Source organism: Heterocephalus glaber, unplaced genomic scaffold (assembly GCF_053883595.1).
Source record: "Heterocephalus glaber isolate CG9 unplaced genomic scaffold, H.glaber_assembly_v1.0 deba00001472, whole genome shotgun sequence".
Taxonomy (NCBI): domain Eukaryota; kingdom Metazoa; phylum Chordata; class Mammalia; order Rodentia; family Bathyergidae; genus Heterocephalus; species Heterocephalus glaber.
In genome coordinates this window covers 96,284,533-96,303,685 of record NW_028258315.1, presented here as the reverse complement: position 1 = coordinate 96,303,685, position 19,153 = coordinate 96,284,533, and the positions used below count along the sequence as shown (strand labels likewise).

Genomic DNA, 19,153 nt, shown 5'->3' with positions numbered 1-19,153 from the left:
GAACTAAGGGCTGCAAGTTATCTCTGAACACAGCAGTGTGTACCAAAGCAAATCACGCGCTGGTGCCCCATGTGCTGCTGGTCATAGTGGAATTTCCCTGGAGCAAAATAACTCTGATTGCCAGAGAAAAGCACACAACTGGGGACAAGAGTCAGAGCCCTGGGACACAAAGCTCTGCGCATCTGCACCTCGCTGCACATCACACACTCTGCTCCCACATTGAGATGAGGTGGCAGGGGAGGGTCCTCCCCTTACAGTATCGGTTTCACTGTGCTCAGTAAATGTTTTTTCTGCACCTGCTGCATACCAGCAAGTGTGGAGACAGCACCTTCTCTGCACCTGTCCATCATTCTGAAACCACCTCCTTAAGCCTGGCTAAACAGGAAGAAATTTATGAAGAGTTACAGAAGGAATGGCAGAGAAATCAGGAAATACAAATGAACAGAAAGGGGAAAAGGTGATTCAAGTAAACGGAAATCCTCCTCCTGATTATCAGTACCAGTATTTCAGGGAGAAATCCATCCACACGTTTTTCCTTATTTACTGATTCTTTCATGGCCATCTGCAATAAGGGGCTGCGTGCAGAAGGATAGGACAGATGGGGCCCTGCTCTCGAGACCTATGTTTCCATGAGGAAAGTGAACCTCAAACATGTAAATGAATAGTTTCAAGTAGTCAGGAGCCACAAAGAAAAGACAATAGAAGATGTGTTGATAACTGAGGGAGGTGAAGGAAGGGACTCTGTCGAGGAGGTGGCTTTTGAGCTAAGACCCAATTACAGAGAACTCACTCACTGAAGTCTAGGGAAGACCATTCTAGGTGAGCCCTCCTCAGAGCAGAATGAGCCTGGTGGCTGGGAGAAATGAAAGGAAGTCAGGCCATCAGCAGGGAGAGGTTACAGCAAGTAAGGCTGGAGAGGCAGGCAAGAGCCCCATCCTGTAGATCTAGGTCTTTGCTAGCGAGGTGTGGTGGTGCACACCTGTAAACCCAGGGAGACAGAGACAGGAGGTTTGCAACTTTGGGCACAGCCTGGGCAACTTAGACCCTGGTCTCAACAAATTCAAAAAGGGCTGAGGAAAGACCCTAGGCTCAATCACCAGTACCACCACGCACAGAAAGTCTTTGTTGGTGTCTAAATGCAATGGAAAGCCAATAGAGGGCTTGGATCCACGGGGAGACATGGTCTGGTGTGTCTCTCAAGAAGTCCATTTGGGCGGGTATGTGAAAAATGGGGTACAGGTCAGCAAGAATCCAACAAGGAGATCAATCAGGGAGTGACTGTTACTGTCTCATGCCTACTCTCAGACAGATGGCTGTTTTTTAAATTTTTTTAAAGAAAAACCCCATGATCATACTATACACATATCTCCTTGATAACAAAGTCAACTGCTCTCCTTCTTAGTAATGTTTCTTTGATCTTTCACTTCATGGAGGTACTACGTAGTTGGTACTTAATGCAACTTAATTCTTTTTTTTTTTTTTTTTGGTACTGGGGATCGAACTCGGGTCCCTGCACTTGTGAGGCAGGCAGCAGAGCCACTGAGTAAATCCCCAGCCCTGGACTTAATTCTTTAATATCCACTTTTTTAGGGATGAAGTCCCAGCTGGGCACTGAGGAAGAGACAGGCTGCTGTCAACTTTCACTAACATCACGAGACTGTGATGATCGCTGCCCCTGTACAAATTTTATACCTTGGCACAGTTATTCCAGGAAAGCAGCTGAAGTCCACATGCCATTACATTTTCATTTGCTCATTTTAGAGATGTCCCATGAAAAACTTTGTTTCTTGACCTTCAGCAGTGTCCAACAGTAAGAAAATGTGAAGGCAGGGATATTGGAGAAAAGAAAGAAAAATTTTAATGCTTCTAAACTTCTAATGTGTGATATGTTTCTAATTTTCAGATCAGGGGAACAGAGACAGAATTTCTCCAAGTGTACAATGTGTCCCTGACTGTGCAATTTCAATTTTCTACCTATGTCCAATTCACTTTCAACCAACACTCTAGTAGTCACTCCTTGAGTGCAACAGATCTCTAGGATCATGAAAAGCCATTTTCCTACATTATCATTACTCCACAATGAACATGATTAGGGAAGTATCATTAAAAAGGAAAAACAAAGTAGATCGTGTTTGGAATGAAAAAGAAACATTTGCAAATTTAACTATGAAGTATGGTTCAGTGGATTCTCACCACGGATTGTATGCACCCTCTTGGCCCCTTGAAGGAAGTGAGGCCAGGTTACACAATATTTTTACTGACCCTAACTGGTCTACTAATAAAGCAAAATACTTTAGCTTCCTCTAATCTATATTTGTAATATATATTTTCCAGATACTTGGCACTTCCCAGTTTACGTACAACTTGAGAGTTTTGGAGGGTCCTAAAGAATGTCTGTCTCCCATCACATTTGCAGACAACTGCTGTTCACCAGCTCACATACTTCTGGTTTAGGGAGCTTTTGAAACACTCTTGCAGGATTAACCCAGGTGATTCTGGGGGTAGGGGTTAGGGGCATAGCCCTGTGTTATTTTGAACCCAAGGATTGTGGTGTACACTGTTCTGGATAAGAACCACTGTGAGAAAGGGGAATTGAGTCTTGAGTCTTCAGCACTGTCATTAAACAGCCACTAAAAATTAAGTCAGTAAATAAAGCAATCCTAAATGGCAGGAATCCTGAATGTGGCCATAAAAATCAGAGGAGGATTTACAGAATCCCAGATGGGATGACGGGTATTAGCATAATCCTCTCAAAGACAGAAAGAAAAGTTGCACTGCACATACCTGAATAAGAATGCCAAGGTCATATGCTGCATTTCAGTTAGAACCTAAGTTCTCAGTAACAGGACAGTATCCCATGAAGTTGGAGCAAACTGTTCTGTTACCCACATTGAACAAGTCTTTCCTCCGCTTATAGAAGACTTATATGACTCAAAATGAGCTTTTCCTTCTAAAGCTACCTGTGAAACTACCCCTAGGGATTACTCTATCTGAGAGCAAAATTCACTTTAGTAGCTATGGTATTAGAGAATGGAAGCTGTCAGCATTTACTTCGATATGAAGCATTTCTTGGTGGTCTTATATCGTGCGCTGTGATTGTCCTGACACTTGAAAATTTAGAAAATCACTGTGCTACAAGGCTTTCCAGGACCCATCCTACACCCATCAAGAAAGTACCCAAACAGAGCGAGTTATGTCAGATACGCCTAGAAGGCTGTCAGAGAGGAGCAAGGAGACCAGCCTATTGTTGTCAGCCAGTGAGATGGCGAGCCTTCTAGAGACTGACTGCCCAAACTGCAACCCAAAGCTCACTTATTTATCACAAAGTAACCACTTACTAAGGGTGTAAAACCTCAGTACTCAGGTTTAACCACAAACCGCATGAGAACCGCCTCCGTAAAGGGATGCTTTTTCTTTACATACTAGGGATTGAACCCAGGTCCTTCACACTGAGCTACATCTCCAGCCTTTAAAGTTTTTATTTGCAGACAAGGTCTGTGAGTTGCAAAAGTGGCCAAGGCTGTGCTCCAACTTGTGGTCCTCTTTCCCCAGCCTCACACAGTGACGGGATTACAGGTGTATGCCACCACCCTGGCCTAGGGATACATGTTTAAAACAATACAGCCCCTGAATATCACCCAGAGCATCTGGTGCTTGATCAAGGATGGTCGCCATGTCAGATCTGTGCCCATATGCACAGGAAGCTCCAAGCAGCAAAATGGGGGCAAGCTTTCCATGTTACTCTCATTGCAGTGGACCCTTGACTCACAAACTCGATTGGTTCTCGAGGGCTGGTTGTAGTTCAAGTTGGCTGTAAGTCAGTACAGCTGAGATCTGGGTGTTTACTCAGGTACACGCCATAGAAAACAAGAGGCAGATGAATCTTCCACTAAGCCAGTTAACCCACTGTTCGTATGTCAGGCTCGTCGTAACTTGAGGGCCCATGGTATTGGCTTCTAAGCAATCAACATGAGCTTACAGACTTTGCAAAGGTTTCTAGGAAAGCCTTGAGTGGAAGTAGAGAGGGTGTGTGTGAGGCTTCTCCATAAGCTGACCAAACCTGTGTGGATTCTGTTACATCTGCCCTGTGGTCCAGGTCTGTAGAGCGTCTGAAGGTCTCCTGGTGGGAGTGTACTTGCATGCAGGAGTCCAGCTTCTAAAAAGCCCACGGGACACATGAGGTCATGAACCAAACACGTGGACCAAACTTTCTGTAAGTTCCTATTGTTCAAATAAGAGAGAGAGTTTGGGGATAGAGGCCTTTCAAACATCAAAAATTGTACTCTTAAGGAGGCAGAGCCCATGTGCAGAGTCTACATTCTAATTCAGATGTAGCCAATATCAACCTATGTCAGCTGTCAATTTTAAGTCCCTTTGCTTTCCACCAAAGTTCACACCCTACCATCACATGAAGGTTCTGGTGTGTTTACTTGACTCTCTTGACTAATCCCCCCCCCACACACACACCTGCTCTGATATGCTTTGTTAAGTATTAATACCTATTCCAGTTAGAGAGGGTTAGGCTTCAAACAAAATATAGCAAACTGCTGCAAAGATAAGCAGAAACTCTCTAGAGAGAAGCAGAATACCCAGAATGACCACCTTTTTCCAATAAGACCTCCTTTTCTGCTGCTTCTCTTTTCCTAGGTGCCTGTTTGCAGAATCTGTGATATGGGCTGGCAACTTTCTTACTTTCATCTCTTTCTGCCCCTCTGACAAGAGCCTGGGAATAATTACGTGACTACTAATTTTCAGAAGCAAAGTGCTGATCTCAAGCCCTCCACTGTCTGGAACCTCACTCAACACAGCTATATATCAAGAAGACTCCTCAAAAAGCTTAACATCTAAACCCACTGTGAGGAGAGGAGGGCTTCTCGGGTCTACAGACTTTGGGGCCCATGTGTCCCTCCCTCTTGGCAGGCTTGAGATGTCACACAGGTCCTCCAGACACTGTGGCTCCTGGGCTCTGGGTTGGGAGGAGGATAGTAACATGGTTTCCAGGCTTGTATGAAAACTTCAATTAGAAACTCACCAAATGCTGACATGCAAGATTGGAAACCAAGGCACTGTCTTCCAATTAAGCTCAGTAGTTTTACAATCACATCATGGTGAGGAGGAGTTTGTCAGCTTGCAGTACAAAATTCTAACCGCAGACTACTGTGGGCAGGTGGCTGGATTGCTGGTGCATATATAATTAAGCAATCACAACCGATTTATAGACTGTCCTGATTTACATTTACACTAGCACACCTGCTAATACTCCCATTTATTCTCATGCTGTCAGGACAAGAAATCACATTAATATTTACTTTCTAAATAGATCCTTCATAGTGAACCTTGTATAAATAAGGGCCATGTAAAATTAGAAAGTTCAAAACTCACATGCCTTCAAGGAAGATAATTGGGAGCTATGTTAAAATGACATAGATTAGCTGGGGATTTAGCTCAGTGGTTCCACCGCCTGCCTCGAAAGCACAAGGTCCCAAGTTTGATCCCCGATACCAAAAAAAAAAAAGACAAGGATTGACTAATTAGGGCAAAATGTTTCAAGAGGTAGAAGTGACAAAATGCAACAAGGGTAGAAGGCACTATGAGCATGGGCCCTGCCTCGGAGGAAGCGTCTCTGGGTTCCCCTTGGAATGGAGCCTACCTTAAGGTTTAGGTTGAGATTTTTCATATACAGCTATGTGCTTGCTGTTAAATTTCCTTTGGTGCATGTTAAATGACCCAGTGCACACAATTCAGTTAACACTGGGAGTGTCTTCTCGGGAAAAGATCTTTTGGAACCCACAGTATGCTTCTACCTGGCGTATTTTCCAAATGACAAAAGGAGACATGGAGCTGATACATGTGAATGCTTCTGTGGATAACTGAATGGCACATGCACGTCAGGGCTGTCCTGGAAATCCTGAGGCATATGGTTGTCACACTTTGGGGATAATTGGTGGGGATAATTAGATAGGAGGAAGGGATGAGAAGGAGACAGAATGAAATCATCTCAGAGATGGGTGAGGCAAGAGCGGATGCAGACATAAACTAGGACAAATGTTCAAAACACTTTGAATTTACATGGCTGGGAGAGATGTCTGGTCAACTCCTGCTATAGCTGGAAGCAACCAAAACATCTAAGTTTGGCAGTGAGAGTTTTAGTGGATAGGTCAGATTGCCTGCAATTCATTTCTATAGGCATATGCAAACAAATTGACAAATGATAGATACAGAAGTGATCTCTTGCAAAAATTAACTTTGTCAACAAATCAGGTAGATGCCTAGCACTAACTGAAGTAGTGGTCATACTTTCCAGGAGAGTAAAAAAAAGAAGAGGTCACTTCATGAATCACACTTTGAGCAGACCAAGACCTAAGCCTGCTTTTACGTTCCATCTGGCTTTAACAAAGTCCCACAGTTACTCCCAAAGCTCCCGGCTGTCATCTAGGAGAGAAGGCTGCACGTCAGGGGCTTTGATGCAGCTGCCTCATCCTTTGGCTCAGAATGTTCGGAACATCTAGACTGAGGCACGCGAGGGACTCCCTACCTGACACCAGCCCTACTGATCTGGGATGGTTACTGATCATGTGATGGTCTTTCCCATTCTGGAGAGGAGGTAGGAAATGAATTCTCAGTTTAGTTATTATACTTTATTATTCAGTGTGTATGCTCTGAAATGATCTTGGAAGAGCCTTTGGCAACTACTTATTTTATTAACATACTGACGGACGATATTTTGCTTGACAGGAAGAGTCCAGCCAGGTATCATGTGTTTCTTAACAGCCACACAGTGCACTACTTAGGATAGTGTGGGACTATGCAGGAAAAAACAGTTGGGTCAGAAACCACACTACGTGTCTTACTTTTCTCTCGTGGCTGGACATTATACCTGACACCCAAAAAAGCCCTATGACCACGTGTACATTGGAGAGACATCTACACAAACCATAACACTATCAACCAGGTTACTATCCCCAAAACTGAAAAGTTTACTTTTATAACATGAACCCACAAATGTACTTCAAAGAGGTAACGTCAGAATGCAGAGTCTTTCTATTAGTCAAAATCGAGGAAATAAGGAAAATACAGAAAATTATTATATAAAATATAAGATGGACAATAAACAGTTAAAAAGCAAACTACAAATTGGGAAAAAAAATCTGTATCCCACATTGCTGAGAGGGCATATTGCTCTCGATTAGGGAAAGACCAACAACCCAAAGGTAAAATGGGCAAATATAGTTTACAGGGAAAAAGCAAAAGCCATAAAGCAAAACAAAAATGCAAAACGTTCAGCTTCCCAGTGATGCTCAACCCCACTTACAATAAAAGGCTACACTTAAAACTACACTGACATCCATTTCTTTCAGGAACAGGCACCCTCATGCGCTGCTCGCAGAAACCCTCCTCAGTCTCCCCCAGAGGCAGGCAATCTGGCATCGTCCATCGCAGCTGCTGTCCAGGTACCCTATGATCCCGCCAATGTCTTGAGTCTATCCCACAGCTATACTTACGCACTTGCAGAATGACACACGAACAGTCATTCACCACTGTAGTGTTTCTAACTCTACTGGTTGAGCAATTCGAGTGAGAGCCCCAGGAGGCCGCTCAAGCAAACCCTAAGACACCTGCAGAGAAAGCACCAGGCTTTTGTAGAACAGACTGGGGAAACAACAACTCAGGGGCATGGATAATCCATGTTAAGTGAGAAAATAAAACCCAAGGTACAATAGTGACTTGTACAGCATTTTACTGCATTGTAATCGGGGAAGAAGTTCTTCACATTTGTGTTTATATACGGTCATCTCTGGAAGATTAGCTCACAAACTAGCAATAGTGGCTACCTATTTGTGAGGGTAGGGACCAGGTGATAGGAGGGAGCCATAGGAATATATATCCCTTGAAGTGTATCCAATATCACCTATTCAAAGTGCAAATTCAAAAGATTTTGGAAAACAAATACTTGAGTCTGATTTTTTGGGGGGCAGTAACAGGGATTGAACCCACAGGTGCTCTACCACTGAGCTACATCTCAAGCTCCCCCCACTGCTCCCCAGGCAGAGTCTTGGTAATGGCCCAGAAGGAACTTAAGCTTCTGACCCTGTGTTTGGGACTACAAGCATATGCTACCATACCAAGTGAGACTGAGTTTTATAATTTTGTCCTCTCCCTCCTGGGGTTACAATCCGTTCTCACATCTCACAATCACTGCCAGGCATTTGGGGTATTTGCTCCACCCTGTGCATAATGGGGCTTGGTCCCTTTCCCTGCTGCTGGAAAGGACTAAGATGAGTGGCAGGAACCAAAGCTACAAAAACCCAAGGCCTCCTGAAGTTCCGGGGCAAGAACTCCTTCACAGCTCCTGTCACTGTTGGGAAGGCTGCTATGAGGCATATCTGGGAATCTTGGCAAATTCCAGGCTGCATTTTGCATGGAAGTATGGGGGGGGGGCGAGGCATGAATAAGAGGGATAGAAAAAGGCAAAAGTGCCAGTGAGGGAGCCCTGATCCATCCCTTTTCCTCCTGCAGAAGCCTGGCAGAGGGGGGCTCCCTCCCTCTAGCAGGAGGATTGCAGAGCAGCAGCAGGATAAGACTGGGTCGGGGACAGCAGCCAAAGCACTTGGGACAGTACAAGGTGGGAAATGGCACATGAACTAAGTGTACAGACCAGCAAAAGGGATAGGGAATTGTAGCTTCTGGGGGACAGAGGCTGGCAGGGTGTCCAGTGTAAGGAAGAGCAGAGACTCCTTGAGGACAGGATCTCCATCTGGCCCATCTCTCCCACGTGGAGCACCTAGCACAGCACTGAGCAGCGAAGAAGGAGATGCTTAGGGGACTCAGACTGTTCTACCTTGTTGGTGGGGCCTCACATCCCACACTAAACATTAGACACAGGCTACCTCATTTCACCTTCACAGCGATCCTATGAAGAGGAACTTTTGGTAGAACCATTGCTAGATGAGGAAACTGAGGCAGAGAGGGCTTCCTCCTAAAGCTAGGAAGTGGTATCGCTCTAGTTAGAACTCACATCTCTCTGAGTGCAAGTCTTTCTTTTATAGCTACTACAGTGTACACTTCTTTTAAAAAGTACATTAGGCTGGGGAGTAGAGTGCTTGCCTAGCATGTGCAAGGCCTTGGGTTTGATTTTCAGCAGTGCCAAGAAAAAAATAAGTATGCTAAAAAGAAGAGTCACAATCAGGTAGAATCCTTATGTACTTGCCATTTACTAGATGGTTCTCAAGGCTAAGACCCATGTGAAATTAAACTGTTCTTCTGTCCCTCACAGGTAGAGATGACACCATAGGGTCCGAGTGCCCTCTGATAACAAATACAAGCTGTACATATTTCTCACATGATATAAAATATGCCTGGGACAAGCCCACTCCCCCAGTGGTCACCAAACACACAAAACAGTCTCTTGGGCTACAGTATCACTTTTGAGGAGACTTAGAAGTTGGATGTACATTTATATTTGTGCTGTTCGTGAGGTAATGCTGGCTAGTAAAAGTGGTACAGTAAAACATTCTAATGGGATTCAGTACAAAACATAAGGCTCAAGTGATGTCCGAGGCTCCAACTCTTGAGTTGAGAGGTTTAAATCCAAAAGTAAAAAGGAATTTTTCTCTTTTACTTTTTCCCTTTAGAAATTTGAAAATATATTAGAAATCAAAAACTTCAGTAAGTAAAAAGTGATCATAGAAAGAACAGGATAATTACATTCCTAGTGCAAGTAATCATTTCTTTACAAGGCTAACATGCCACCACCATTCAGCTTAAAAGAAAGTAGATCGTGGACTTTCTCATTAAACTGTCACAAGTCCTATACTACATGTTCTCTGATATCATAGGTGTACTGGGTTATAATGGATAGATTAACTGAAATCACATCTCAAAAATCTGATATACCGACAATCAACAGAGAAGTCAGCCCGTGTAAAAATTCGAGTGTAAATTCTGTAAACTGTTTCCTTAAGAGTAAAAAGGTACTACTTTCTGTATGGCATAATAATGCTTGGTGAATTGTTCTACTTGCCATTTTAATATTAAAAGAGTATCATATTAATATTAAACAGGTTGCCTAAGATCAGTCTGACATAAATATTATCAAGAGATTTAAATACGGTGACTAAGGCTCACTATACAGTAATCTTAATATATCTCATGAATCTCTCCAGGATGATAATCGTTTGAAGTAGTCGAGCTATCTAGAACTCATGTGCTTTTACCTTTTTTCCTCTGGTACTACTAGCTACTGAACCTATGGTCTGTGTTCTGAGCTACAACCTCAACTCTTTTTAAATTTTTTTAAATTTTGAAACAGGGTCTTCCTTAGTTACTGAGCTGCTTAGGTTGGGCTTGAACCTTTGATCCTCTGGCCTGAATGTCCCAGAGTGGTGCGATTACAAGCATCCGGATACCCAGCCTTTTTTCACTTTTTTTTAAAATCCAACTTTCTTCTGGAAAAGCACATGGTCTATCCACATTTGCTCTCTCTTCTCTCTACCCTTAGTCCCTAAATTGACTACCAATTTAGGTCTCTAAAAGTTATTTTCACTCAAAGGCTAAATGCATGCATTATAATTTTTAAAACAAAGCTCTAAAACATGCAAACATCTGAAATTGGGACGCAGCACACATACAGGTACACAGACATTGGACAATCCCCATATGTACCAACTGAGAAACAAAACCTGCCCCCCAACCCACAAAACAAAGCAAAGCAAGCACCCGCAGGGCATTCTGTAATTGCTACCAGCTTCCGGCAAGCTGAATTGATATTTGCAAGTCTTACTTTTTGGGACTGGGGTAGAACAGGTGAGTGACAGCAGTCACTGTCTAGAAGACTTTAATCCCCATGGCAACAAAACAAGTCATCAGGCTGGTCGTGGCCATTGAGACCTCCCCCTCACCTGCTCCCCTTCTCTCCTCTCTCCCCAGAAGAAGGCACTTCATGGAAACGTCTGGGAAAGCCCTTGGACTTTATTTTGTTACACCCTCTAAATGGACAAAAAACAAAAGAGAACAGGTGTACAGGACAGTATTTTCAATTGGCCACTGAGTTGCATACAATGCCCTCCCTCCCTCTAACACAGACATGCCCCCTCCCGGGCCTCAGGTGGGGCCGTTCTAAAACAGAAGCTCACAGCCAAGGTGGCTGGAAGGTCCTTATGCTGATATAGGGAGAGCAAACCTAACTGTGCTTGCTCTTCAAAGGTTGCCGTATGTCTCAGAGGGCCGCACACAGCTGCAACCTTGCACTCTGATCCCTGGTCTTCCACCTTTGGCAAAGAGGATGGCCTCAGGTATCATGGAGTTCAACACAATTTGGTGGGACCTACCTGGGCCCATGAGGGCCTCCCTTCTGCTATGTCTCTGAATTTGGTACCACGAGACAACACTGCAGTTTTATCTTTTCCCCACACATTCCTGTTGTCTCGGGACACCCACTTTCCTGATACACAGTGCAGACTGCAGGATACACAGAAGAACCGCCACAGGGAGAGAAGGCCAGAAATTGGCGCTCTATTAGTATAGATTAAATGTAAGCTGAGCATAGTCGTACACACCTGTAATCCCATCACTCTGGTAGGTTGAGGCAGGAGGAGCAAAGGTTTGAATGTACCCTGGGTAGATCAGTGATTTAGTGAGACCCTGTCTCAAAATAAAAAAATTAAAAGGGGCTAGCGGCATAGCACAGTGAGAAGGACTTGGGTTGTATCCCTAGTACCACCACCAAAACAGGAAAAAAATCCGATATCCGGTGTCCATTTACAATGTAAATAACCACAGCATCTTCGACTTGGCTGTGGACTCTCTATAGATATAATTTCATCAGAAGACACATCAAAGTGTCTATTTAATTATATTTGACCCCACCCACAAAACCAGTTGGGCCAACAGAATTCACACTCAAGTGATTGCCACTCATCGCAAACAGTGTTGCTGGAACAGGCAAGATGAACCCAGAACGGACTCGCTTCTCTTTGGGAAGCACTCAACTGGGAAGTGGGTAGTTCCACTCACCAGCCACTTCTTACTCTTTGGGCAGCTTTGCACTTGTAAGAATGAACATGTTCTCATTCTTGAGTGTTGGGGTTTTTCTTCCCCCTTCATACAAGCTTTCACTTACTTGTATATTGATAATTTCAAGGTGGGTATCGGGTAAAAGTGCTTGCACAGGAGCCAAAATCTGAAGAAGCCAGAACCCGGAACCAACAGGTGAGGGGGAAGGGACTGCTGTGGCTCTGAACTTCTCCTCTCCCTCTGTTGAGAACATCCTGGAACTACCACAACTGTCCTCCAAATGGCACAAATCTGCTGTGTGGCTAAGAACATTAATCTGTGTGTTGGAACGATTTTACAAATATCCGTAAAAACTTGAAATTTGCAGCTTCCTAAAATATTTAGACTTTTTCTCAACCCTTAGCCCTGCTCTGAATTCTGCCAGATTCACTCTTTCAGGAATTTTGGAGCGCAGCCGGCTAGCTCTGCCGTTTTTCCTCACACACAATCACAAGCGCTTAAAACTACTACCCTTAAGCTGACAGTGCTGTACAGGAAAGCAAATGCCATACAGTCAGTAACTGGTAACTCGAATAATCAGGAGGCTACCTGAGTACACCTACCCAGCCATCTGTCCTGGAGGAGAAGACATTGAATTTTTAGAACTTCAGAGAAGGACAGATACTACTAAGAATTCACCAAACAAGTTTCCTCCCCTAAAGATGCAGCTTGGTTTAAAAATGTCTGTCCACCACCTCCCTAATAGAATCAGTGCAGTCTTTGAAGTGCCGTGGAACTACCTTTTAAATGTGTACCCCTCCCTGCTTTTATCTGGTGACTATGTGGCAGCCTGTTCCAAGAGCTTTAGTTGGCAGCGCAGGGCCAACGTGACAGCAGGGGGCTGGTTACTATAACAACGGGCAGCTCTCCTGAATTCTGAAAGGACCCAAGTAGCCATTTGGGAAACCATTACTGAGCAAAAGTGAACTGGCACCAGTGGCATTAGCTGTCACGTGACCCAAATCTCCCTGTACAGCTGCATGGACAAGCAAAAGCAAAGGTCCCCAGCCTGAGAAACTGCAGGGCCCTCAAAAACTTCCCCATCCCCACTCTTTTTAGCATCTCAGAACAAGACAGTTTAACATCACGGTGTCACGGTAAACTCAAAACCTCTGAGACAAGCCATATTTTGGCATCGGGAAATGTGCGTTTGCTCTCCCCGCTGGTTTGACACACTGTCACAATGCCTGCAAGAGCTGGATGGTAAAAAATTATTCCTAATGATTAAAGAGAATTTTGAAATATGGTCACAGAGACAAGTTCCAGAAAGAGATGAGCTGCACAGGCAGTCAGCACTTTCAAAAGGAGAAAAATAAAAATGCCCAGAACACCTGTGGTCCAGGGAGTGCTCTGTCTGCAGGAAGGTGATCATACAAAGCCACCCAAAAGCACGAGTCAGGAGCTGGGATTTATGTAGCTGAGAATAGTTCTACATACATCTACCTTTTGATTTTCATTCTCTCAGCACAATAGGACACTGAATGCCTGGGACTGAACCCAGTGCCTTGGGACATGCAGAGTCTACGGGGAAGGAACCTCGATCCTACCCATGAAAGTAGCCTTGCTTTGCATGCAAGAAAGGCAGTTGAGGAGTCTGCCCCCTGGGGATAGTGTGTGCCACGATGGAGACGCAGTGCCCTCCTACACAGCTCCTCTGCCCAAGCATTCATCTTTAGCGCTGCCTGCCCCCGATCTGGCTTCTGTTCCCTTCCTCTGCACCCTGGCTGTGGTCAGCATCACTCCCAGAGCACACTGCTTCCTTTACCACCACTGCAGCCCAGGAGAGTGCAGATTCAGCTCCCTTCAGGGGCCAGGCAGGAACACCAGTGTGGGCCAAGAGTGGCCACTGGGGAAAAAAAGTGCCCCTTGCCAAGGGGCCCCACGGCCAGGTCTGGCCACCAAGAGTGCCACAGGGATTGAGCTCGATGCTGCAGATCCTCTGACTTACCACGAGAAACCAGACTGTGGGGTTCAGGTCAAATCTTCCTTTCAAAATCATTCCAACTTTCAGAAAGAGCTTGTCAGTAAAGCCCAACTGGCTTGGAGGCCAGTGGCTTGCAGTTTCTTACCCTTATTTGGGATCACCTTTGTTAACCTGTTCAGCTCCTCCACTAGGCCCTGAGTGTCTGTCAGGCAGGAATCCTGCCTTTTGGATGAGTGGCCAGGGCCTGGCACAAGCTAGATGCCTAAGAAGTGGTGAACAAAGAAAGACACGTGGGCCAGCCCCAAATGGTCTTAGGTCAACAATGCAAAGCCCCGGGTGGGAGAGGCTCAAAAACCGGGCAGCTATAGGGTCGCTCCTAGGCCGTCCCTCCTACCGGGACCTGTGGTGCCTCTTGGGACAAGTTAAGATGTGCTCCCTCTGCCTTGAGCACATTACATGGCTGCTGGAGGATTAAACAGTTGTATTAATTCAACCATTGTTGGCAGTCTTTGTTACCACCATGTCCTCTTTGCTATCCCTTCAGTCACTCACTGAGAAGTCATTCTTACTAAGCTGCTTGTGACCTTCCTGTGGTCACCTAATCTAAACCCAGTGACCAGCAAGCATTCGTGAAGTGTCAGCTGCCAGAGCAGCAGGTGCAGAGTGCTTGCCCAGGCTCCCTGCAGCTCTCAGCACCATTACTGCTCCTGTGGGGATACAGAGGGGTCTGCATTCCATGCGGTCAGTCGTCCCTCGATCAGAGAGGCCTGCTACCAAATGCCCACACTTGACTTCAGCACGCATGTTTGTTTGCCTGAGCTCCACTGCGCCAACACAAATCTCCTACACATTTGCGATTTGCATCCTTTCATATTTATTACACTCTGTCTCCCATCGCATATCAAGGGAAGAAAAAAACTGCAATGTCAACAAAACTCCCTTGTTTTCATGAACAGCATTCTTAGTGAGGAGGCACTGACAAATGGCAAAATTTCTGAAAGTCTAAAGATGGGACTCAGAATAAAAGAGAGACTGTTTTCTATCTGCATATGTGGTTGAATTGGCGTTGACTGATTTGACACCGAATTTACAGATACTCCATCACGTGCTCAAGATGGACATGGATTTACCAGACAAGAGCATGAAATCTTTCTTCGCTCAAACTTTAACAAACGTGGACTGGACGTTACAATCTCCACTTACATCGTTTCCAGTTCACTGTTCTGGTCCAGCGTCCTTGGATTAGCACAGAGCTATCAGTCACTGAAGTAAAGCTGTTTTAGACTTCTGGGAACTTCCTTTCTAAGTGAAAGGTGTGGTCAATAAAACATTAAATTTATTATTGAGCAAATCAGCCCTGATTATCTGGGACTAGGACAGAATAAATAGGTTTTCTTATTCAACATCAAAATCATGTCAGAGGAAAGGAAATCTACCTGAGCAGATAAATCATTACTCAGCTTCTGGAACACTTGAGCATACAGTTGTTTGCTGAAGTTTTCTTCCATCTGCTTTTGGCAATCCGAACCATAGGTTGGTTTCCATCTGGCCTCCTGAGCCAGCTGACCTAATTCCTTTCTCTGCAGTGACCTTTCCACATGCAAAATGCACTGTAAAGCTGGCTGTGGAAGGAGTAAATGCCTCTCTCCAGGCCTGGTAGTCCCTCATCTGAGATGAGATCATGGAAGCGGCCTGAGGTCAAACTGGCTGACTAGAAATCCATCACCCACCAAAGGAATATTGTGACTTAGGCATATCATGTAATCTTACTAGGCCTTAGTTTTCTAATCTGCAAAATTGACATAATAACACTAATTACTTCCAAAGATCTGTGCACTGATCGAGTTAGGGAATAATCTGCTGAGAACGTATCTGGGATGATCAGCAAGTTTTTTGGCTGTGAGGGCCTTAAGCAATACAAATCCCTTGCAGGGATGAGACTCTGCTCGTGATAGAAAAGAGCTACCTTCAGTGCAACTTTCCACAGGAGCCTAGGAAAAACAAAACAAATTAAAAACATCTTTGCAATACTCTGGCCTCTCAGTCTGCACCAGTCCCCTGCTCAGGGCAGCTAAGCTCTTTTTCAGCATGGATAAGTGGCACCCTAGCACACTGACTGTACCTGGCACTCAGCTCCTCTTCTAGCATCTCCCTGAAATCATGCAAATCAAAAAGAAACTTTTCCCAAACTTGGCCTCTGTCTCAGTGGCAGCAGCTGTGCTGCTTCAACCCTTATCAGGAACATTAAGGCCCCATGAACAGCTTGTCTGGGTAGGGCAGGGATCCACAGCTCTTGGAAGGAGTTCTCTCTTCATTCCAGAGGTGTGTCATCACCATCGTCAGTAGTAAGGGCAAAGTGGCTCACTTCAAAATCTGCCGCACTGATTTCTGCTCTTTCACTTCCAGGAGCTCTGAACCATTTCTAATAGTTCTGAATCCTCTGCAGTAGATCTGAACCACGGCATGGCTGATAGGACTGCAGTCATTATGAGGCACACGAGAAGGTGCCATTTTCAAAAGAAGGCGAGTTACTAATACTGTTAGCTGATTTTATTTCTATTAGCTGCCTCACCATCCTCTGTCTCGTCCAAATCACTTTGCATCCATTTCTGTCTAGATCCACTGGGACTTCTGCATCGTTGCAGATTCTGGTTACTACATCTCTTCAAGGCAAAGTTTTGCAAGGACCACTGAAGAGAGAACCGGGCATCCTAATTATGTATCAGCTAAAAATATTAGAAAATAAATTTCTCCCTTTAGGCTCTCATTGCTGTGTAAAACTACCGCTCAAATCATCCTCAGTCTGACTGTGTATCGGAAGTCTATTCAGTCATACAGGTATCTGAGGTCTTTACCCATACTGCAGAGCTTTTGGCAAACCTGAAGAAATGAGACTAAGGATTGCCCTCCAAGGTGGGCCCCTTTGGAAACATACGCTAAGCACAATGTCAATGTTCCTAAATATTTAAGGGTACCCAAATGCTTTGCAAACAACCATGTTCCACCCTATCTCACCTTCTATCCTTGGGGCTGTGTGGCCACCTGTGGTTAGTGGTAAGTGAATGGAACCAAAGGTCGTACTTCTGGGCCCAGCAGATGACAGCTGAGTACCTGATCCATTTCTCTCTCTGCTGCAGCAATTTGGGACACAAATACTGCAGAGAGAGGAGCCACGTGGAGGACGGCCTAACCCTGTCAGACTTCATGTCAGTGCAAAAAGACTTTCGTGTGTTTAGGACACTGGTCAGCTGTGGCTAAAGCTCACTCGATACAGCCATCCCCGAATTATCAAGGCTAGCCACTGGGCTTCAGAGGTGTTTCCCTGAGCAGAGAAGGTCCCTGGGGCCACAGCTTTCACCTGTACACATATGTAGGCACATCCTCCTCTGGATCGCACCTTTCGCCCCATGGGGAGTGTCCCCCAAACCAACTTCAGTCACTTCATAGTCACCCTGTCCTTTTCGGACCCAAAGTGCTTCTCCTCAGTTGCTCAGCCTACACTTATACTACATTTAGCTCTACACAGATGACTTGTATGGATTAGAGGCTATGCTGTACAACAGGTCATTCAGAAGAATGAACTCTACAAGGAAAACCAAGTACTGTTTTATGCAAGGACAAATTAATGGAAACTGTGTACAGCTACACAATGCGATTACATTTAAGGGACAACATTTACTTAGATCTGTAATTTGGTCCTCATTATTAAATCTTCCTTTTAGGCACTCTAGGACGCAGGGTACAATTCCTCTTTTTGCCTGAGGTCAGATCTGCTCTAACTACAGCAAACACCTGCACGTGCACTGACCCCAGCCACCAGGACCAGCGTCTCCCCGTCTACCCAGAATCCTCACGTGGGCTCGGTGACACCTTTCGGAACTATATTTTGCAGCAGAAGAAAGTGAAGCCACGGAGGAGTCTTGTAAGGCAGTGCTTCTCATTCTGCTTGCCACTGTCGTCTCCCCTATGGCCCTTTGTAGACATTTTCTCCCGAATCGCCCAGTCCCAGTGCAATTTTAATACCATTAACACAAGTGTATCTGTGCATATACCAAATATGTACCTGTGCTTCACACACAAAGATATAAGGTTTTCCCCTTCCCAGAACCAATTTCCACCCTTTACGGGTGGCTGTGCCCTAGAAAGAATGCATGTATGCTGACCACAGTGGTGCAGGGTCCAGGCCAATGTTCCTACTGAACCAGAGCACAGCAGTCTCTCTCTGAGCTTTCCTGCACTTTTCATTCTTCCAATGTCTTTCATTCATTCAGGGCAAGGCACACGTCCCCTCAGGTGGGACCAGTGGACTCCTGATCTCGCCCTTGCTGTCTCACACTCTGCTCTAAACATCAGATCCTCCACAGTTTTCCCTGACCCCAACCTTGCAAGGCTGAGAGCCCAGCTGGAACTGAAACCTTATCCAACCATCTCCATTCTCTCTCTCTCGTTTTTTGCTACTGGGGATCAAACTCAGGACGTTGCACTTGTGAGGCAGGCACGCTGCCACTGAGCTAAATCCCCGGCCCTCCATTCCCTTTTATATTCACCCATCCGGCTCTTCCAATGGACTGAGGGACAAGGCGCTTCATCTCTGTCTCAGCAGCTCCTGCACAATGCATAGCAAGAAGGCCGAGTGCTGCCCATGTAGCAGGAACCTGAAATGGCCCATGCCCACCCGATAGTAGTAGCAGCTTTCTAGCTTCTAAAATCACAGGTCCCTCAGTGAAACCTTCTGCACTAGTCACCCTTCTGGGCCTTGATGGTCCCTTGGAAACTGCCCCTTGGCCAGCTTTCAGTCCACGGTTTTGATGGCAATGGCAATTACCCACTTCTGGACTCCACAATTACACAGAAGGCCCAGGTGTGACAAGCAAGTTCCAGCCCCTGGCCGCCAGAATACTCTGGGGATGGGTGAATGGCTTAAGTTAGTTATTAGAGAACACCATCCTAGGACTCAAGTGGAACTGTTAGGAAAGAAAAGCCCCTTTCCACAGGAATAGGTCAGAGACCACTGTGTAGAAGGAGGGGCTTGGCCTGAGAGGGACGCCTCCACACAGAGCGTGCCCCAGAGACGAACCACCCCAGCCCGGTCCTCCTGTCCTGCTTGCATCTTCTGAGTCCAGCTTGGCCCAATCCCCCTCAGATGTTCAGTTCTATAATCCACAGACATTTCCTCCC

At 45.3% G+C, this 19,153-nt stretch overlaps 1 protein-coding gene across 9 annotated transcripts in view; it reads right to left on the bottom strand.

Moving 5' to 3' along the window:
* The window catches only part of Ptprg (protein tyrosine phosphatase receptor type G), a 674,743-nt gene that overhangs the window by 65,055 nt on the left and 590,535 nt on the right, over positions 1 to 19,153 (bottom strand). For 7 of the 9 annotated variants that reach the window (XM_087181619.1, XM_087181612.1, XM_087181618.1 and 4 more), the window contains one exon: positions 10,899 to 10,985. The exons of the other annotated variants lie outside the window; for them this stretch is intronic. In XM_087181619.1, the coding sequence (XP_087037745.1) occupies positions 10,899 to 10,985 (87 nt within the window). The remainder of the gene's footprint in view (positions 1 to 10,898; positions 10,986 to 19,153) is intronic. 9 annotated transcript variants of the gene reach the window in all.